The 24665-nt window shown below is 22.9% G+C and overlaps 1 protein-coding gene across 1 annotated transcript in view; it reads left to right on the forward strand.

The window, feature by feature from the left end:
* Nucleotides 1-303: 303 nt before the first annotated feature.
* Nucleotides 304-24665, forward strand: part of LOC129615883 (sialin) — a 38534-nt gene continuing 14172 nt past the window's right edge. The window contains exons 1-2 of the mRNA XM_055531292.1: nt 304-660; nt 9985-10088. Coding sequence (XP_055387267.1) covers nt 10046-10088 — 43 coding nt within the window. The 5' untranslated portion in view covers nt 304-660; nt 9985-10045. The remainder of the gene's footprint in view (nt 661-9984; nt 10089-24665) is intronic.

Here is a 24665-nt window from a genome sequence, read left to right on the forward strand (position 1 = left end):
TAACAACAAAAGTAAATGTTTAGACACATCTATATCTCATATAAAATATACAAAATAATATATTCAACAGTAACGTTGAAAAGGAATGATGATAAAATTAATATAGTAACAAAACAATAACAGAAATAACAGCAAAAGTAATAATAAAGAGAGAACAAGAATAAAAAAAAAAAAAAAAAACATATCAAGCGAGAAGAAAAATATTTAAGTTGCTGGCAGTGGCACTCGCATTATCAATATTCGTCATCATTTAATATAGCGCCGCTTATTTTAATTTTTTATTCAGTTGGTGTTTAACTTTTGTGGTGGCAACATTTAAGCAAATAAAATAAAATAAAAGCGGAGGAGACTTTTTTTTTGTGATTTTTTTATTTTATAAATTTAAAATTAAAAAGAAAAACAAAAGGAGAATTAATTAAAAGGGACATTTAATATTTTAAATATTTTTTCATTTTGAAAATAGAACAATTCAGTTTTTTTTTTTTTAAATAATTCTTTATTATTTCTTGTATTTGTGATATTAATTTTAGTTTAAAGAAATAAAAGTAAAAATTAAATTAGAAAAATAATTTAACTTAAAAATAGTGAATTTTTCCCTAGTATTCTTACATTTTTTTTTTTTTTGGAAAAAATTCTTATTTGCTATAAATAAATAAAAAGGTTGGTTTATGCTAAATAAAAAAAAAAATTCTATATGCTACATTTAGTTTTTATTAATAAATAAGTATGAAGTGTGAATGTTTTTATATTTAATTTTTTTTATTACCAAAATTTTATATACTTTTATACAATTATAAATATATTTCATTAAAAATACGTACTCTAATTCAATATAAAAATATATACATATATATGTATATATACATGTATAATATGATATGATATATTATGTATTTATGTATGTATGCGATTATTTTACCTTATCCTTTCGGTGTACACACATTCATACATACAAAATATAAGTATAATTCAGAAATATTTTTGCTCAATTTAATTGCATCTTAAAATTTATATAATATAAAATATTTAATACTATACAATTTATATTTAAATGTTATAATGTACATTTTTGTATATATTTATGTATGTACGTACATATGTATAGAATCTAATATTTATATTAGAATTTGAAAAACGTGCTCGATTTCTTAGAAAACCAAAAAAAGAACACAAAAAAGAAAAAGAAGAGAAAAAGTACGCATATTTTAAAAATAAAATAACAATGTAACAAAAATAAAAAAAAATCTAAAAAAAACAAAATCAAACAAAATGTTTATAAACATAAATTGCCAAAATATATTTTTGTGATACATTTTCTGTAATATTAATTAGAATATTTTAAAAAAATTCCTTGTGAGATTTCCTATTAGTAAAATATTTCTTTAGATTTATTATTTCGTATTTCCATTTTATAACTAGAATATTGAAATTATTAAGTATATATATGTACCTATTTTCTGTTACTTATATGTAATTTGTGCAAATTATGTATTTATGTATATTAAAAAAAATTACAAATTAAAATATAAAAGAAATCTTAGAATAACACTAACGATAGAAGTTCTTTCACTGCATTAAATAAATAAAAATCCTACAAATAACTACTTAATGTAAAAAATAAATAAAATATTGTTAATTAAAAAGTTAAATGGAAGGTTTTTATAGTTTGAATTTTAGAATTTACATAAATATTTCATATAATAAAATTTCTCAATTGTTATACATTGACAATAAATTATACAAGAATTGTGAATAATTAGAATAAAATATTGACAAAATTGATAACCTGTGCATATTATGAACATAATTTAATTAAGAAAGGTTCTTAAAGAATTTATTCATGTATTTCCTTATTAGTCATTTATTTTATTGTAAGTAAATTGAGTTAATTATTAATTAATTTTTATCTTATTAAAATTATAAAAAAACAGAATTTTATTCAATTTAATAATGAATATTATTTATTATAAAAATATTTAATAAACTTCTAGTAATATTAAAAAAAAATCCAGAAAAGAAAGAAAAATAGGGTTTCATATTTCATTCATTATATATTTATATATATTTATTAATTTATGTTAAAGATTTTTATTATTTAATTCAAGTAGATTGCAGTAATTTAATTAGTAAAGATTAAATTTTGTACTATACTTAAGTCGTTCTTGTATACACTGCTTTTAATGTAATTGTATTAATTCAGAGTACGGTAAGTACGTCCCAAATCTACAAAATATAAAATAAATTGTTATCACAGTTACATTATGTATATTGTTATACTTGTTCTTAAGTACAATCATATTTTATTTCCGGCCTGTAATGATTTCAGTTACAATGTTTCTAAAATTCAGAAAAAAAAATCTTAAATTTTTGTTAATTTTTAATGTGAATAAGTTTTTTGTCACTAAAATATTTTTTATATTTTGATAAAAGCATATGATTTAGAAATAAATTTGTTTTCTTAAGTAAATGATAATTACTTAACTCCTATACTGTAACCCGATGAATATGCAAGTTTTGTCATAAATATTTAATGTACATATTTACTTATATATGTATGTATATTTAAATACATGTCATTTGAATATTATTGACATAAGTAGGTACGAATAACAAAATATCGAATAAATGAACTATTTATTTGATTTCCTTTTCTTTTTTTGTGTTGTTTTTTTTTTTATAGAACCACCTGCGGGACATTTTGATTATCTTTTATTTACACATATGTATAATTATTACGAGTATTTGTAAGAAATTATATACGTACCTATATGTTATATTCAAAAAATTATTTTGAATGAAATAATAAAAAAAAATTATGAATTCAGAAATATAATTAAGAAGTACGAATAATATAATATGAACTTACAAATACATATTATGTTCCTATCTACAAGTTACACACATAAGTATTATTTATTTGATATAAACATATGTGCATATATTTAATATAATTTATTTATGATAAACAGTGCGTACAATTTTATAAGTATATATACTTATAGTGTACTTTAATAAAATATAATAGTGAAATATTTATAGAACAATTAATACTTTATATTATTATACCCTGCACTTCGTGAAGGGTATATTAACTTTGGTATGGAGTTTGTAACTACTTGAAGGAGTCATCTGCGGTATGGACATATATATATATTCTTGCTCAGCGTAAAATTCTGAGTCGATTTAGACATGTCCGTCCGTCCGTCCGTCCGTCCGTCCGTCCGTCCGTCCGTCCGTCCGTCCGTCCGATCGCACGATAACTCAAAAACGAATAATGCAATCGACACCAAACTTTCACAAGTTTTTTCTTTTGTGCCAAGGACGAACCCTATTGTTATTGGATTAAATCGGACAACGGGTTCGGGTAGCTGCCATACAACTCCAAGAGTTTATTTTAAATATTTCAAAAACTAATAAAGCTATAAATATAAAATTTTGTATAAATGTGTCCAATTATATTCTACACATGCTCTAAAAATTATAATGGGATAGCTGCACCGGTTCGGGTGGCTGCCATACAACTCCAACAGCAAATTTTTTATATTCGCCAAAATAATAAAGTCAGATTCATGAAACTTGGCAGTCATGTGTCCAATTATAGGTCAAATATATTTCCGAAGTTTTGGAGGAATTGCTTGACAGGTTCGGGTACCTGCCATACAACTCCATAAGCTAATTTTAAATATTTGGAAAAGTAATAAAGTCAGATTCATGAAACTTGGCAGTTGTGTGTACGATTATAGATCAGATATATTTGTGAAGTTTTAGTGGAATTGCTTGACAGGTTCGGGTACTTGCCATACAACCCCAAAAGCTTATTTTAAATATTTGGAAAAATAATAAAGTCAAATTCATGAGACTTGGCAGTCGTGTGTCCAATTATGGGTCAGACATATTTCTAAAGTTTTGGTGCGATTGCTTGACAGGTTCGAGTAGCTCCCATACAAGTCTAAAAGCTAATTTTAAATATTTGGAAAAATAATAAAATCAGATTCATGAAACTTGGCAGTTGTTTGTCCGGTTATAGATCAGATATATTTGTGAAGTTTTGATGGAATTGCTTGACAGGTTTAGGTACTTACCATACAACTCCAAAAGCTAATTTTAAATATTTTTAAAAATTATAAGGTCAGATTGATGAAACTTGGCAGTCGGATGTCCAATCATAGGTCAGACATGTCCGTGAAGTTTCTATAGAATGATCTCACAGGTTCGAGTAATTGCTACACAATAACGAAAGGTGCAGGGTATAATTCAATCGGTTTATACCGACTGAAACGTTTTTACTTGTTATTATACATTTAAGTATGTTATGCCTAATATAAAACTAAAATCAAGAATAATAATATATTTAAATTGTAAATTGTCGGTCAGCGACTTCTAATAGACAGAATTAATTGAGTAGTATGAATTTACAATACATATATAATTGTGCATAAGGGTTCATAAGTAGGTATAAGAAAAGAAATAAAAATATTACATTAATAAAAATAATTAATGAGAATAAGTATAAATATAAAATGTTTCTAGGCCACTAGAAGAATGAGAGGAAAATGAAAACTATTTTCGTTTTTTTTTTTTTTTTTGTGCATAAAGTACATACAAACATAAGTACAGATGTATGTATATTTTATAACTTTAATAAAGGGAAGAAAATATATATGTACTTGTTATTATAATGTTATATTTATCTAAATAGTTACTTTACCATTCATAAAAATTTTATAATTTAATAGAATGAATCTTACAATATTTGTAATTTAGTTTAATATTTAAAAATAACTACCTATACTTAGTAGTTTGTAAAAATAGGTATATTAGGTATTATTACTTGATATAAAGGCACCAGAGAACGTACTGATATAAATAATTCAATTCTAACTAAGTTTTTAATATTGAGCACGCTCGATTAACTTAAACTGCAAAATCTGTCACAATAACGTGCTAGGTAATGAAAGTTGTGCTTAAAGTCGTAAAGAAATAATTAAAGTCTTTTTTTATAACTATATACTGTAAAAATATTACAAATTGGAAAAAGAGTATAACAGAAAAATTTTGTATATTGAAGAATTATTCGAATATGTTACAAATTTGCAAAAGTAAGATATTCAGTTTCTGCAAATTTGTAAGTGTGTGTTTGAATTATTGAAAATTCTCTTAATTATTATACTTAAATCTTTTAAAATTGTATTTTTATTCTCTCGGAATTGAATATATACATACATATAAGTATATATATTTAGAACTTTAGACTGATAATTATTTTTATAGTAATTTGTAATATTGTAGAAATTGTAAAGCTGTTCAGGCATAATTAATTTACTAAGTATATGATTGCTTGAATAAATAAATGTAAAATGTATTAAATGCCCTAATTATATCAAAAATGAATAATTTATTATAATTAAGTCTTATCAAAAAATAAAAAAAATAAATGGTTTTCCCAATTTAATAACAGACATATTATGTAACGTAGTATATGTAAGTATGTATATGTAGTATTAAACTTTTACAATTTCAAAGCTATTTTTAAAAGAATATTATGTTGAGTTTATTATTCATTCATTTAATTTAGACCACAGTTCAAATATCAAAATTAAAATTTTATTTATCTAAAACCAAAGTCGCCTACATTTTATTATATATTAATTTACTTACTTTACTGTATATGATTATGATTGGTTAAAGTAGTGATTAAAAAAGTACCGTTTATAATTAATTTATTTAATTATAAAGTACCGTTTAATTAATTTTTGCTTTTTGATTTATGTACTTTGAAGTGCTAATATAAGTTATTCCATTATATTTGCTATATCATTGGCAGCACAGATAAGTACATACAGATAAACTACTATATTCACATATACATATACATACATATACATATATGCAAACTTATACTTACATATACAGCTTTGTATATATTGATAATAAAGTACTTTAAAGTACCTATAAGTAGTTTAATTATGATTTTGAAAATATTCCATTTATGATTTTGTAGAACTGATTTTTTTTTTTGCTGTTGATTTTTTTTTTTTCTGTTATATTACTCTGATAAGCTATACGTGAAGATGATAAATATTTCTTAATACTTTTTTAACTTAATTAAATTAGACGAAAATAAAAACGTGATTCTAAGTGAATAATCAATAATTGATTTATTACTTATTCCTATAATACTTAAGAAACAATAAAAATTTTTATTAAAAGTGATTATATTTTGCTTATTTTATAATTAATATTAAAAAATATTATAAGTGTATATAATACTTCTTCACATATGATTTCTAATGTACTTAATGAGTAGAATTTCGGCTTAAATTAATGTAAAAGAAAAAGGTGTGTCTGAGCTTTACTACTTATCGAAATAAAAGCTAAATAGAAGTATGAATGTACGAGTATATATATATATTTAATATGTAGGTAAATTTGGAAGTATTAAGTATTCTTACATAAAAATTATTGAACTTCCTGCGTGGATTAATTATAAATTATGATTAGAAATACAATGGGTATTTCCGAAATTATTTTAATTATTAATTAAGTATACTAAGTATTTATTTGATAAAATTATTACAAATGAAATTTAAATATTAAATTTCATTTATTAATTTTATTTATTAATATAAAATTAGGTCGTCTGGGATTACATTATATCAAATCGAATTAAGAAATTAATTAGAAAATTTTAGAAAATGTATAGAAAATAAAATTTATGATTCATAATAAAATATTGAAAATTTGCAATATCATTCCTTGGTATGTACTAAAATTTGATTCCAAGAAAAAAGTATTAAGTATGAGTACTTTAAATTGGAAAAAGAAGACAGGAAATATTGTTTATAAATTCGGTTTTATATAAAATTTTTAACCTGTAAGTAAACATTTGTACGTTTGCTAACTATTTGTGCTATTTATTTATAAAATTTGGCATTGACAAAAATTCAGTAGAAAATCAGTAAGAAATTCAAATTTTATTATTTACATAATTTCATTATTAACTTCATTATATACATACAATATTAAAAATGTTGTTTGATAAATATCACTGTTGATGTTTTGTCATTAAAAACTGTAAATATGCGTAACTTGCAGCTCAAGCCGCAAACTCAGTTGGTGTAGTTTTTTCTTAAGGCCATTAAACATTTATTTAAAAAATTTTAATACTTACTTAATATTTTTTTTAAATACACGATTCACCTTATGAATTGTAATTGCTGAATTGTTTAAAAATGCAGTATTATTGCAATTTTGATGTCACGGTATTTTTTAATTTGTTCTCTAACTATTATATACGAGTATGTATATGCAATTTATTGCATTAAAATATTTATATAGAAAAATCGTGATAGTTATTTTGTTTTCTTCATTTTTTTTTTTGTTTATAGGTATTATAAGTTAATTATGGAAAATTATATATTGTAATTTATACATTATTTTTGCAGATATATATACATATATCTATATATATAGGTATAATAAATCGTTGAATATTTATATAAATTTTCATACAATTCATACTATGTATATATAGTTATTTATTAATTATTTTCTTTTCTACTAATGTTTACATTATGGCGAGACATAGATTTCAATTTATTTATTAACTTTTGTTTATTCAATATAATTAGGATGAGAACCTATACAATATGGTATGAGTTAGGTTAAAATAGATACAAAATTCAATTTAGTATGCTGTTTGAACAAGCTAAAATGTCAAGGTTTTTTTTTTTTATCATTACAAACTATATTTACATTAGTTAAAGTTATATTTATTTTATATTGTCGCTAAAATGGCATTCACAAGAGATCCTATAATAAAATTTTTATATAGGATATTTTATTAATTCCTTTGTTATTTACAATGTAATTTATATACATTTTTCTGTTATAACAGTATAAAATTTAATTGTAGAAGGACAATCATACTATGTATTTCTTTATTTAATATTAAATTTATTATGTTTATTGTGTGCATTAGAAAAGCCTTCTATTATAAAATTTGTGATTAATAAAAAAATTAAGAATAATAATTTTTATGATAATTTTTTTATTTCTTCATTGAAAGTTGTAAATTTTAAATATGTAAGTATTTTTTATATTGAAAAATTTTAGTTATTTTATTACAATTTTATGGTAGATAAAATATTTAACAATATTAGAAATAATTTACATTCTAGACATTTTTATTTGATTTTTGATAAGAAATTTAATGAAAAATGGGGGGCTTGTGTATAATTTACAATAACGAAAAATTGTTTGTTTTTTTTTTTTGTAAAATTTTTGTCACGTGTGAATTACAAATAAGTGATCGAGTACAGTAATAAATAATTAAAATCCAAAAGCTTTAATATTAGACATTTTTTTTAATTAAACATTTTTTATATTATTTTTTATAAATTTAAATAATTTGTGTTATGCTAAAACTGTTTATGTATAGCACAAATAATATAACAGTTTATAATATATAATTTTTATTGTATATGTTAGTATATTTAATTATTATTTGAAATAAATATTTATAAATTAAAATTGAACTCATTTATTTAGCAGTAAGTTTAATGAGAAAGTATAAACAGAATTTTGTTTATTTTAAAATTTAAAAAAATATATAATTGAGTCGGTAATATTTTTGTGTTATTTGTTAACTCCTGTTAAATTTTATTGCTAAAATATAATTTTTCACTAATAACGAAATTTTGATATTTTTTATTAATTAGCAATATTTTATTAAATAATTAGAATACTTTCAAAATATTAATATAAGTTACAGAATTTAGACTACTAACGCATTCATAATTCAACTGATTTTAAGAACTTAAGCAAATAAAATTTCGAACTTTCGTCCGTATACATACATATGTTATATGTATGCAAACGTATATTTGTATTATTTTAAATTGAAAATAATGGTAAAAATTTCGCTAAAAATGCTAATTAATTATTGCGACAAAAAATTTTGTCAAAATTTTCAAATACAATTTAAACTTACACACATTTAAGAACACTTTTAAAATACCATCAACATAGCAAATTTTATATTTGTATTTTGTTATACATAATTTTTAAAAAAAAATTTAAGTTTCAAAAACTTTCAATTAAAATAATTTAAAATTACAAATTAACATGACAGTGCTAAAATAATTATTAAAAAAAAAAAAAAGAAATTTATTAGCATGATAATATGAGAGGCCAAAATAGAATTTCTAATTGCTGTTAATTAAAATACCCTTCTGTATTAATTATTTTGAAGTAAAATTTTTTTTTTTTAGAACTTTAGGTTTAGAACGGTGTAAAATGAATTTTTGGTTAACAACAATACTGTAGAAATTATGAATTAAATGTTTAGATTACAAATTTAATTATTATAAATTTTCAGAATTATATTAGTGATCCCCTAGGGATCGAAATTTCGATGAATCACTCATATATATAATAGAAATTGAAAGTAAAAAAATACATTGTCTGTTATAAAATATCGAATAAAATGTCTTCTTATGTCCTAATACTACAATTAACGTAGTTTACTCGTACTTTGAATGCTGTTAGCTTATTCCAGTTTGTCATTTATTCTCGCTTCGGAAATTCGAACGTATGACGCATGAGAGAAATTCAAAATTCTCATTTTATATGAGAATTTAAAATTTCTCTCAATTCTGAGCAACCGTTATAATTTTGATATATCCAAAACCCAACCATAAGTACACCTATAAGTATATACATATTATAATTGTATTGTATTGTTTATTGCAGAAATTATTTAAATATGCGTATTTGTGTTTTATAATTTTTTTTTTTTTGAAAAATATTTAATAATTAAACAATTTAATGTTAATTTTACTTTGATTTATTGAATTCAAATTCGATAGATATTACGAGATATAAAATATTATGTGGTATGAATGTTTGTGTAGATTAATATTTTTAATTTATTATTAAACATTGTAATTTATAATCTTATTTATTAATTTTCTCTCGTTTCAGATTATTTATACATATATAAAATAATTAGATAAGCAACAAAAAACAAATAAAAAATTATATAATGACTAATATTGAAAGACGTAGTAAAGTAAACCGTTTTACAAGTAAGTAAATAAAATTATTAATTTTATATTTGTACCTATCCATATTTACGACAAATTAAATAGTTGTAATTACATACTTTTATTATTTACTTAAGTAAATAGAACGGAAAAGTTTTGTTGATAACTTAAATGCACCTTTGCCAAAAATAAAAATTTATTCATACATACTTATACGTATGTATGTATGTATGTATGTATAGGTATATTGAAATTATCAAACCTGTAGAATATTTTACGGTATTTAAATACACGTTTAACTCAGTCAATATTGATTTATTTGATAAATATTTTAAAATTTTATATATGTACATACTAATGTATATTGTATGTTTATATTGTTACAAAAGTTATAATAGTTTTAATTATTGAGAAAATGTTAATGAAATTTTCATTATCACAATTATACTGTATAAAAGATTCGTGCTTTGTAATATTGTTAGAAGCTTTTCTTTATAACAATATACCCTTTTATTATAACAAATTTTAAAATATAAACAGGTGGTTTTAAATTGGAATTTCATCGTTATATTGTAATTTAAGGTTAAATTAAATATGTATGTATTTACTTTTAAGATAATTTTTAAGCATACATATAAGTAAGATATGCTAAGTAGAAAGTTCATTGTCAACATTATGTTTGTATATGCATAATATTTTATGTTAAAATTTACATATACATATATATAAATTTAAAGAGTACTCAATATAAACTGTTATACGTGCATATATTTGCACAAATATAAAAGAAAATATACTTTGTTCTGAAAATATTCATAATAATAGTTGATGCATATACCACATACATACATTTACCATAATTTAGAGCAGCACCCGGCAAACTATGACCCGCGGGTCACGAAGTGACCCGAAGCATGATTTTATGTTACCCGCTTCGAGTTTTTAAAGTAACTTTCCAAATCTATGTAAGAAAAATAACAAAAAATTGAACGAAATTAAAGAATTTTTTATTTTCCAAACCATTTATTCAAATGTTATAATGGATCAAGTTATAATTGTGAACAAACATTTTCACAAATGAAGTATATATTAAATAAAAACAGGAGTAGTTTGACTACGGAGCATTCTGATGAATGTGTCCGACTTAAGGTATCAACATATGAACCAAACTTGTCCAAATTAACTGCAACAGCACAGCATTATGGAAGTCACTGATTTTGAACTTATAATATTAAATATTGGTTTTGTTATTTTTTGATTTATTTTTATTATATGTGTATTGAATTTATTTCTGTTATGTTTCTATTTATTTTAATATATAATAAATGAATTAACTTTTCGTTTAACTATTCTTTTTAATTGCTTTTTTATAAAATTGCCGCTGATCCGCTATGAGTTTAAAAAAATCTGATTTTTGACCAATTTTACCCACGACCAAAAAAGTTTGCCGACCACTGATTTAGAGTCTTCTGTTTTTTATATTCAAAAATTTTGTATACGAAAATTTTTTTTCTGTGTAAAAAGTTTAGGCACGTACATACATAATTTGATTAATGTTATATTTCGGAACATTTTACAACTTTAGTTTGCAGACGAATCGAATCAGCGACCAGATTCCGAAGAAAAACATTGGTAAAAATTTATCATTATAGAACTATGAATACGGTAGGGTTTTCACATATAACAAAATCAAAAGACTCTGGCAAAAAAAATGACTGGACTCCGGTACAATTTATGCCATGCGGAGAAGAGTTTTATAGATTTTATATAGTTAGTGTAATTATTGGGAGCACACTTTTTGCTCTTTCAGAACTATTGTCTATCTATGAATTTCTAGTTAGTGATGTTATAATTTTTCAATATACGAGTATTCAAAATATTCATGAATAATAAAATATTCAAATATGAATTAAAAATTAATTTTAATCAGAAAATTTCTAGCTTTAATATAAAAATAAAAATAGCAATGTTATTTATTACTCACATTTATTATTATTGATCTAAATTTCATGTGTAGGTTTTTAAGATGTTAAGCAGATCTGTTAAATATTTTTTTTCTAAAAACTTAATGTAATAATAAATATAACTTTAATTATTTATAAATGATAGATGATCGAATACAATATGCAAACTTCTATTTTTTTAATTTTTAAAATGGAATTCCACAATTTTTATGTGGGTGATTATATTTGAACATATGCACACACACAGGTACTTCAGTTCTTTCTTCTAATTCTAGATTTTAACTGCATGGGGTAAAATATTTTGTTTGTTTAATTTTAAAAATGAATATACAGTATAAATTATGATGCAATAAGTAATTATTAAGCAATTAGAACAGATGATTTATTATTTCCAAAACGAGATATTATTCTTATAATAAATTAAACAAGATTACAGTTGAATTTTGATAAGAAGAATTGCAAGGGATCGAAATATTTGTTCAATTAATAGAAATTGTTCATTTATTCTGTTTTAACACAAATATCACTTAATATGTATATATTCGGAAAATTACTTGCACTTACAGCGTAAAAGAAACTACACTACTTATAGATAGGAAAATTATTAGTAATTCAACTTTTGCAATTTAATAAATAATAGTTGTCCTCCGTATTATTACTACAGACACACAAAGATTTGTGTATTATGAATTAAATTTAGCATAGACAAGAACCCACTCAATAACTACACATTATACAAATCAATTGTTTCGTGGAATTTTCAGGTTTTTCGACGAATTTTCTTTTTCGGATAGTGAAACTTAAGAAATACTGTTAAATAGTGAAATTTAAGAAATTGAAGAAATTTTTTTTTTTATTTTATAATCAAAGAGCAAGAGCAAACGCTTCTTGCCCCAGTTATTTTCGCTTAAATCTTAAAGAAATTTTTATTTTTTTTTGATCCATTTTAAAATGTGTTTATTGTTCCTCATTCACAAAATTATACGATAAAAATTAAAATTTATCATTTTTGTCCTTGTTCTTAACCTCAATGGTGCAAATGGTTAAATAAGTTCAATTGAGGAAAAAAAAAGTTCGAAAACGTGTTGTACTCGTAATTGAACTTGAGCCAAAAAAAAATAATTTCTTTAACATTTCATAATTTTAATATTAAACATTTTTTTAAAATGTTGTTATTGAAAATTTTTTCTTTTGCAAAAAAGAAAAAAACAACTTGCGAATATCAGATGAACAACAATATAATAACAGTGGAACACAACACAATCATACTTACTATATACAAAAACAAGAAAAACGAAAGAGAAAACATTCGCTCATGTGATCTAATAAATTATTTTGTGGCGTGATTTTGTTTAGGTTTATTGTTTTTCTACTTGTTTTTTTTTGTGTTTTACCAATATTCGTGTATATGATTATATAAATTAAGAGATTATTAGAAACAAATTTAAATAATCTAAATAAATAAATAAATTAAAAATAGATGGCGTTTTTTTTGGTTTGTTGTTTACTTCCAAAAATGAATGCTGACCTTTTTTTTTGCTGCGTCTTTTTAAAAGTTGCGATTTTATCTCAATTTTTTTTTTATTTTTTGCCTGTCTTAAATCTCAACAGAATATTCGCATATTATGTGTGATGTGATGCGGCAGCTGTTTGACGTCAAAATATCAAAAAGTAAAAAAAAAAGGAGGTACGAATTTTTAATTTTTTTTTTTAAATCGTTGTTTTTTTTATACTTTTATAAGAAAAATCTTATACTAATACATACAAAATTTGACGTTTCAAAGCAGTTCATTTGTGATAAATTTTTTAATTAAATTTGGGGTGCTTAGAATATATTCTTCGAATTTTATACGACTAAAGTCTAAGAACGCTTCTTTTTCTTGTGTACCTTCCGAAACGGGTCAATTAAGAAATAAGAATAATTACTTTATAAATTAGGTACATATTTTATAACCTGTGACTGGTTAAAGCAGTTATTAGTATAGGTTACAAAAGATTTTTACATTAGAGTAACCAAGAGCCTGCAGTTGTTTATCCTGTTAAGAGATTATGTCGTATACATCGTATGCGTCAATTTCAAAAGTTCATTTTTTAATTAATGTCGTATATGTGCATTATGCCGAAAAAGAAAATTACATTTTGCTTTGAAATTTAAAGTTAAGCAAAAAACGAAAATTTCGTTGTTAATAAAATTACGTGAATGCGCGTCTTCGCTTGAAATTAATTCAGCACAGTAAATCGAGCTTTCTAAGAAAAACTAATCGCTTAACAGGCTTTTTGTCCGATAATGTAATTATTATTAAATAATTAATAGCATTTTCTTTGCGTCTGTACTTAGAATGATGTAAATTACGGAATGATAATTTTTCATTGTTATTTTGTCTTACTTATATTATATAACTATGTCTTTTTAGTGAAAATATTTTTTTAATAGGATTTTTTCTAAATTTTCTTTTTATGCTCCCAACATGTCTCTGTTGCAATAAGAGTGGTCGCCTTATTTATTGTCATTTTCATATTAAATGAAAAATAGCATCGAAGAAACTCTGTCAATGATGACATTCAACTTTAAATACAAATGAATTTTGCAATAAAATTTGAAAATTCTAATTAATTTTTGATAAACCCAATTTGGGAAATTTTCAAAAAAAATTCCCAGTCTTCTGATTTTTTTCAAATCAAATGCTACAAAAAATTATTGTACGGACACCATTGACTGTACAGTTAAAACAGAGGTATGAGGATGTAGATATGTACAAATGTATGTACATATGTATGTATAAAACTTATAAAACTTTCAAAAATTTAATCTTTTGTTTTTTGTTTTATTTGAATTTTTTAATTAAAAAAAAACATGTGATCTACCATTGATGTAGATAAAACGGAACATGTTGTTTTATTAATTTTTTTTTGTTATTTATAAAAATTTTGTTTATAAAATTATTTTCTATTTTTTATTTCATTACTGATATTCTCTTTTTTAATGACAAGATTATAAATTGTGAAATAAAATTGGCTTGGTAACCTAATCTATTATTTTAGAAATTATAAAGCATATTGTATAAGGAGGTTGTTATACGTACTACGTAAATTCATTTTTGTCCTTTTCAACTTCATTCTATACCGTGTTGTATGTACGTACGTAGGTGTGATTATAGTTACTAGGGTTAATTTTTTTTTGTCACGTAAATTATATATTGAAAATTATACTGTTAATTTGCTCATGTATTCGTACATGTAAGTAAATGTGTATATCCATGATTATGTTTGATTTTATAGCTAAAATTTGTAAACACATACATACTATACATAGGTATAAATATATTATAGAAAATTAAAATTCATAGCCTTGAAAAATATGTACAGATAAATAAAAAAAAAAGCAATGAATCGCAAAATAAGTAGAAAATTTTCTATTAAGTCTCTACTTTGGTATTATAGCTTTTATTTATTTTTTGTTTTTTTGTTAAAAAATAATGTATGTACGTCAATAGATTTGTTGGCAGCACAAAAACAAAAAAAAATATATCTAATTTTTCAGTTCGCGATTTTGGTATTTGTTTTCGATTTATTTTGGTTTTTAATGTTTCCAAAAGATTTAAGTACATTCATAATTAGTAGAAATAATATAAGCTATACATTGTCATTAAAATAATTATTAAATTCGAGGATGGATTTGTAAATTTTAAAGAAGTTCCAAGAGACTGATTGTTTCTAGTATATTAATTAAAATATCTATATGATCTATAAAGATATCTATTGATGATGATTTCAGTATCAAGGTTTCATTCACTTATGAATTTGTTGAAATTGCAAAAAATGGTTTCGAATTTTAGATTTCAAAATTAAAATAATATTATATTATTTGTAACTTGAATAAGTAATACAAAATTTTGAAATTAGAGAAATTTTTTTTTGTTGTGATCGCAGCCCGCCATTGTAGACCTCTCAAATCCCTCTACCCTGGCCCTAAATTTAAAAAATAAGCATCAGGGAATTTGATGTGAACTCCGCAACGCTGGGAAAAGCCCCGTCCAAATCCTGTGTGCTTCTTGACAGAAAGAGTAGAATAGTATTGCCATACAGAATATGTATTGCCGTCTCCTTATCGTCTCGGCAGATTCTACAAAAAAAGGAAGTCCAATTTTATGATGATTCACCAGAAAATGTACAGTAAAAAAAATACAAATCTGGTCTCGATTCATTCCCAACACCTCGATTCCCCTCAAACAGAATGCCAAGTATATTCCTATGTCAGACATTAAGAGTTCCTAGAACAGGACGGGCCGAGTGAAGGAATCTTAAATTCCCTCCGGTGATAATTAATTATTACTATATATGAAATAAATTACTGTAATGTTACTCATTAGGTGTTACTTATAGTTTCGCAAAAATATAATAGGTCAAATTACTTAAAACTCATATACATAAATAATTGTCATCAACAATTTAATATGAAAAATGCTAATTTAATAGCATCAATTATTATTATAATTTTTTGAACTTAATTAATTTTTGATTTATGAACGGTCATATATAATAATTTATGGCTGGTTTATTGTTGTATGTAATTTCATATTTTTATTATAATTTTAATTATTATTTACTATAAAAGTAATCGTATATTATTTTTTAAAAGCTCAATTATAATTTTAATTAATAACAATAATTATTATTAATAATAATTAATGAATTGTTCATGAATTATTTTTTTAATAAAATATTTAGTTATTTACTTATTTTTTTTAAATTGAATTGAGCTATTAAATTGCATATATCATTTAATTAACATGCCATTTAATTGCATATATTAGAGGGAAATTACATCGTGGTTCCTGTAGATATTTACCGGGGAAAATGTAATAATCAACACCTAAAAAAAAAAAAAACAAAATTAAAATAATTTGTTATTTTAACTAAACTTTATGAATATTAAATATTTTTTAAATAAATTTGAAAATCATTTTGGAATTTAAAATGAATAACGATACTAGAATAATAATTAATTTGATATGGTAACTTTTATACTAAATAGAAGCGCGGTAGAAAAGTAGCAAATTTTTTTGCTTAAATTTTTTGCAAATTTTATTTCGAAATTATTTTTTATGTGTGTAAGAGTAGTTTTTTTACATTATCATACTGTTTTAATTAAAACTATTGTAATAAATTTTGGAATCTAGTTAATTGTGACCACGAATTAATGAAATTTTAAAAAATTTTGTTTAATAGTTGGTTTTAAATTTGATTTCATAATATTTTTGCTATAGCAAAAATTTAAGAGAGAAACATTAAGAGAGAATCAGAAAATCCAATTGAAAAATGAGTAGTTTTGTTATAAAAATTTACAAATTTAATTTTTCATTACAAAGTGATGGGAGTAAGGTGACTGAAACAGTGAAATACAAAATGAGGCAATTAAAATATTATATAAACTTAATTTAATTAACAAACCACAGAAAAATTTTGAAATTTCAAGAAAAATTTTTTATAAATTTAAAAATGCCTAAAATTAACAACAACATCAGTTGCATTTTTGAATAAAAAATGAGTTCATTAAGTACGTCACTATAATTATTTGAAATCGAAAGTTGTTTTTGGTTAATTAACATAAAAATTATTTAATTTTACCTTTTTTTTTTTAATTATATACTTACCCATGTATTTTTCATGTTTTCCATCAAAATATTGATTAAATACGTCATACAAACTGATTATTACGCTCAGCGCTAAGCATACTTATTGTAAGCACTAAAAATACGTGAAAATTTCTGTTTCTTATTAAAAAATAAATACATTAACCTGTATATAGTAAAATTATAGAGGTGAATATAAAATATAATATATAACGGAATAAAATACCAATATTGTATACATATTATTATAAAAACAGCGTGTTATTAAAATTCGTTGGTAATTTTCTCAGAAAAAAACAAAAATTATTAAAAAATACTATTAAGTTGATTTTTAATTTTTTATTCACTATAACTTGTTTTATTTAGTTGTATATGTGTATGTCTATGATAATTTAAGTAGAATTCAATAAAAATATCAACACCATTAATGATTCTTAATCCTTCTTTTCTTGATTTTATTGAAATATTTTTATGACAGTTTTATTAACCGTGTCAATAATAGTTAGTCATTAGTGTTAATAATAAAAAAAAAAAATAGTAATTAAAACTGAGGTTTCTTAAGTTCAAATAAAATAATTTACATATTTATGTTAGTGTGTAACCGAATACAATTACATGTACAGGTGAATGTATGCTTGCTTGCAAAACACAAAAATATATTTCATGTGGGCAAAATCTTAGGAAATCGGGGTATCCTGACGATGTCTCGGGGTAGCCTAGACGGAAGAACGATGATCTACAAAGGACACCGGCTGTTTAGGGGGGATAGGCATGGGGCTAGACTAGGGTTGTCTTTCAATGCATCATGCTGCAGCTGGCGGCAGATAACCAAAATGGCGAGATTTTTCACTATTTATGCGAGTGACCGTTTCTAGGTGGGGTCAGACTAGTTACTGTCAGAAAAGTGCCAGTACATTTTTTTTGTTTTTTACATATACAATGTATTTACAAATAATTAATTAATTACCCTATATATGATTGGTATACTCAAATTTAGATTTTTCCTTATTTAAAATTGTGTTTAATGTTGTGATTCATTTAACAAAACCGATACCCGTACGTATTTACTGTCTTTTGATTTATGGTTTTCTTTTAATCGTCTAATTAAATAATAAAATTTTTATTGTTTTCAATACATACATATTTAAACTTGTAATATGAGAGAATATTACTTCATGTATGTATGTATGAACAATTTTAATATGAAAAACGTTAAGGTAAATTTTGTCTAAACGGTCTATTATTGATATTTGATATCTTACTCATATTTGATGTGTTTATTTATTTATGTATGAGATTTTTACACATTTTGCTATGCAAAAAAAATTTTATTTACAAAAGTGTGTTGGTTGGGTCGGTACTTTTGAAGTTTTTATATGAAAATAATTTTTATTTAAAAATAGCTTCAATTTCATGGAATAATAATAAGAAAATTAAAATGAAAAAAATTGACAATGTTATCACAATTTGATATATTTTTTATTTGCATATATGTATAAGCAACAAACATACAAAGATTTTTATACAGGGTAACCAAATATGTTTGTAGATTTGCCTAGTTGCGTTTCAAAAAGATTGACTCTTATTAAGTATTCACGGAAATGAAAAAGTGTTCAATGGAATTTATTCAAATTTTTGGAAAATTATTAAATACTCCATTAAATTTAAAATATTAAGAAGTAAGGAAATTAATCAAAAAAATGTTGCCCTATTTTGTAAGCTAAATTTTTCGGACTTAGAGCTCACATTTAACCAGTTCCAACGATATGGTCGAATTTAGAGTTTTTTTTTTTTCGGTATCTGTTGAAATTTTACTTTATACTGGAGTTGCTGTCTTGACTATATCCCAGTCACAGACGAAAGATATTATTTACGTATCGAGTAAGAATATTTACGTAATTTTAAAAAATTCGAGGGTAAATTCGTTTCAGTTTTTGATCTTTTAATTTTCTATTCGCTTTTTTAATGAATTTTGAATTTTTCTAAGATAATTTACTGCATTTGTTGGATAACTTAAGTTATAAATTGAAGAAAATAAGTGTATATATGAAAAATAATTGCGCACTTTAAAATAATTTTTTAATTTTACTTAAGTCTTCATATAAATAATTAAAATTCCTTATACATACAAACTTTTCTTTAAGTATTTAGATTTTTATTTTAAGCGCTAAAGTTCAACTATTTAAACTATACAGACATACATCTATACTTTGTTTTTAAGTTTGATTTATTTTTTTTATGCAAATTAAACATCGGTCCGATGCTCATTTTTCACTCTTTATAGTTTTGTGTATACCGTATATAAAATTAGTATTCAACATGAGTCTGGTTTTATTTTTTTTTAAAGATAAATTTAATCCTGAATTTTAAAATACATAAAAATTATAATTTGAATATCATTTAACTACTTATACATAAAATGTAAATGTACGACATTGTATTGTACTTTTATACCTGTATACTAAGTAAAATAAGATAATAATTTCAATTAATTTTAATGATCACATTAAAACGCCCTCTAAATTAAATATATACAGAATTAGTAATTGTCATAATAAATGAAAATGATTAAAGTGTTAAAAGGTAAAACTTTCACAATTTTCTTCAAATAACACGATCATATAAAAAATTATTGGATATTTGAACATTCATACAGGTACTTAATTATACCTGTATACTAACATTTTTTTTTTTTTTGAACATTTATTTAGTTACTACAATTGTAATTAAATTGCTCAAGTACAAGTTGATTACAATTTTCTTGTAACTTTCTAAAAAACAATAACTTTCATTATATTTTTACTAGTTTATTAAATATTTTGTTTTTCTCTCATAAGTTTTTAAAGGAATCTATAAATAATAATTTTTTATATATACATATGTAGATGACGCTTTTATGTCTGATTTAGAGCGCTACAGTAGCTACAACATAAATCATGTTCGAAATTTACTTTTATATATTGGATTTTGATATTGAAATATTTACGAGTAGAATTGTGAGTCAAAGTGTTTTGTGAACAAATTGTTTCGCGTAGCTATACAATAGTATTTCTTTAATAGTAACAATTAATTACGACATGTATATTGATTTGACAATTTGATATTTCAGTTGTAATCATGCTGTTTATTGCATATTGTTTTAAGTTTAATGATTCAAAATGATTTTCTTGTCACATTTTTATTTTTTATATATGTATATAATAAATGTCTTAATAATTAATAAAGAAAAATTTATGTCAATTATTTAATAACATTTACAATAATACATTAGAAAGTGTATATTCAGTAAATATATCGCACCCCTGCAACAAAATTGTTTTATACTTAAATAATGTGATTTCTTAAGTTTTGAAATTATTGAGAAAATTTTAATATTAATTTATTAACTGTATTTCATTTGTTTACTTAGTTTAAAAATACATTGAGCAGCCCTTTCATTCCAGAGAAGCAATATGTTATGTACATCCCTGAATATTTTTTGTTGATTTGAAGAATTATTGTTATTAATGAACTAATTTTAAAACAATAAGAATTCTATTATATTGTTTGTTGCGTAAACACATATACATTTATAATTCTTGGAAAATATTACTCTCATAAGTGTATTATAACTTTTATTTAAACTTATTAGTGACATTGTTTACAAATTTCGGAAAAAAATTCCAAAATTTTTCAATCATCTTTATTCTGTTAATGACTCTTTTTCTCATTATGTGTACTCAAATATACATATGTATGCATACATAGCACGTAAGAGTCCTAATTAAATTAGAATCGCAAATATTCTTGTGAAGAAAAAAAAATGGAGTTAATAATTAAGATATTTGAGGATAAATGAAATTTAAAAAAAAATAAAAAATAATAAGAAAATTTCGTGAGTCTTTTATTTTCGAGAATGATTGATGATCAATAAATATTTCAGTAATATGGAATACATACTTAAAATAAGTTTATGTGCGCCCCTGTGCATATAAATGTATATAATTAAATGTGTATATGTGCTTGATTAATTTGAACATTATATAAAATGATAATTATTTGGCCAAATTCTCAATATAATTATTAATTATTTTTAAATATTCTTCTTATGATTAATGCAATATGAATTCACAATGTAAAATGTCAAAAGATTTAAAAAGATCTCAATAATTATTAATTATCATTCGTATTTTCTCGAAATTATTGATTACTTGGAAAAAAGTTTCGAATAAATGATTTAGCAATAAGTGTTAATTTTTTTTTGTAGTTGCGCAGTTCGAATATATGTAGGTTAAGAATTTTACATTTAAATTTAATGTTAGTACATACTACAAATTTTTTGTACGAAGAATTACCTGAAACTAATTTAATTATTACCATGAATAACCATTCAATTTGCAATTTTTTACTGGGATGTGTCATATACTTGTTTGACATGAAATACTTGATATTTATAAAGGAGCTAAAAGTAATTAGAAAAATGTGGAAACGATATAATTGAACATTTTCTTAAAATAGATTCATGATAAACAAGTTCGTGTACACCATAAAATAACAAATAAATCAAAATTTGAATTAACATTTGACACAAACTTTCATATAAATTTAAAATGTTATTTAATAAAGTCTCATATCAGGCGGTACTTAGAATTCTGAATAAAGAGAAAAAATATTATTAAATTTACGGCCACAGCACGACAATAAAGGGTCATAGAAGGTCGGTATGAAATAATGATAACATAATTTAAAAAATTTTTTTTTGTGTATTTAAATACTTTTCGGTTTTTTTTTTTTTTTTCGGCTGTTACTTAATCTGACAAATTTTTGACGTAAATTCAATAAAATTTACGGTTATGACGTTCAATATTATAATTCGATTAATAAGAGAATAAATTTGAAAGTTTTAAATGGTCCGCAACTTTATAATACTTACAGTCGTATGGTATATACATATATGCATGTATTTTATTAGTCGTAAAAACCGCATGATTTTTTTTATATTTTTATTAATAATTAATAAATTTAATTTTTTCTTCTCTTGTTTTCTTTTATTGACGTAGTTTTGAATAGATTAAAATGATTGTTATATGTTAAATGTTTAATACATGTTTTAACAACTGGCTACCACTAGTTAAAACCTGAGAGCATCACTTTAAATAAAAATTCTTATTAATCTGTTGTATTAAAAATATAACACTATTATAAAATAACTGAAATAGATGAAGCCATAATGTTCATATTTGTTCATAGCCATAATGTGAGATTTTAAGTAAATTTTTAAAAATATATATTGCCTAAAATTATTTGCCTTTATAAGTTTTATTAATAAAATTGTAAAATATGTTTTGGCATTTTATTATTTATTTATAAACATTAATTACAATACAAAAATTATAATCAATAAAATAAAGAACTAGTTACCAAAGCTATCGACGCATTTAGAGATTTTATATTCGACGTGTTTTATGGACATAGTTGAAGGAAATTTCTTCATTTTGCAGAATATTTGGATGACTTTTAGTTGACAGAACGAATTAAAGCAGAAAAATTATAAAAAAATTTTTCTCACACTATGGACTCGAACCACTATTACCCTCCCGCTTTCTTAATGGATGTTCTACCAATTGAGCTATAAAGAAGTATACAAAAATGAGTGGCAAATTGTTCTTCACATTCCTTTCTGAGTATACTTAGTGATTCTCTTTAGTTATTTTCGATAGCATTTCATGGAGTTAAAACACTTCACAAACTTTTCTATGACATTTTTATTTTAAGAGTATTTATTACATAATATTAGATTTTCTATGTTTCCGTTCCAAGTATTTTTAATATGAACAGATTTTCACATATAATATAAAACTATCGTCAGGAAGTGGGTGGTTATAGAATTAAAAAATTTTAATTGTTAAAAATTTTAACAAAAAAGATGAATAGTTTTTTAAATTAACAATAGTGAGAAAAAAAAAACAAACATGTTCTCAATTTCTTAGGTGAGAGAGAATATTGAAAATAAAAGTTTTAAAGTATTTTATCTGTAAACAATATATTAATTCTATATCACTTGAATAAATTAAATTCAATATATTATACAAATATTTATTAAAATTCTTATAAACATTTAAAAAACATTAAATAACCTTCAAACCGGTTAACATTATTTAAATTTAGAATTCATTATATAGGGGTATGTACAAGTGTAGTTTCTATTTTTTTTTTTATTTTTATTTTTACTAGAAAAAGAAGGTGTGAATTAAAATGATAATAGTATGCTAAATATCTGCTATTAAAATAACACCTCATTTAAAAATAAAAATAATTTAAATAAAAAAAAAAAATTCGAAAACCATAAGTAAATTCAAATAAGTTTAGAATTTAATTAAAATTTTTTGAGGACACGAGACGATCAAGGGGTACTTATACATATACTATTTGTAATCCCGATTTTTTCGATATACGACACCATAAAATTCATAATTGTAGAAAGTTAATTAATGTTGCCATTTGATTTTAGTTTTAACAAAAAAAAAAAAAACAAAAAATAATTATTTATTTGCTTATTTATTTTTTCATAGAAAATAATTATTTTGTTTAATTTTATCTGTACATATCTATAATACACCATTACTATATTCAGTGGGTTACTTAAAAATTATAGTAATTAACGAAATAATTACTTTTTAAATAGAATTACATATAGTATACTCACATAATAATTAACACTTATAATGTAAAATTAGTAGTTTCGCATTTAAAAAAAAAAAAATTTATGTTGTAGATTATTAACATAACAGCGTGTACTGCTTTATTCATAAATCTTAAAATAAATTGTTAAAAACCCGTATTTCGGAGCACAGCTATCTTCGGCGGCTAGATTGGAAGTAAAAGTCTAAATCGTAGAAATCGATTGTTTGGTGTTTCCTCTATTAAAGCAGTTGAAAGATCACAATGGATAACGAAACATGGAGAAGAGGAAAATGTTTTGGATTGGCAAAACTGTCTAATTGCAAATTGTGGCTGAAAACAAACGAGACAAAAAGGGAAAG

This window comes from Condylostylus longicornis, unplaced genomic scaffold (genome assembly GCF_029603195.1).
Source record: "Condylostylus longicornis isolate FDR11 unplaced genomic scaffold, ASM2960319v2 ptg000153l, whole genome shotgun sequence".
NCBI classification, from domain to species: Eukaryota; Metazoa; Arthropoda; class Insecta; order Diptera; family Dolichopodidae; genus Condylostylus; species Condylostylus longicornis.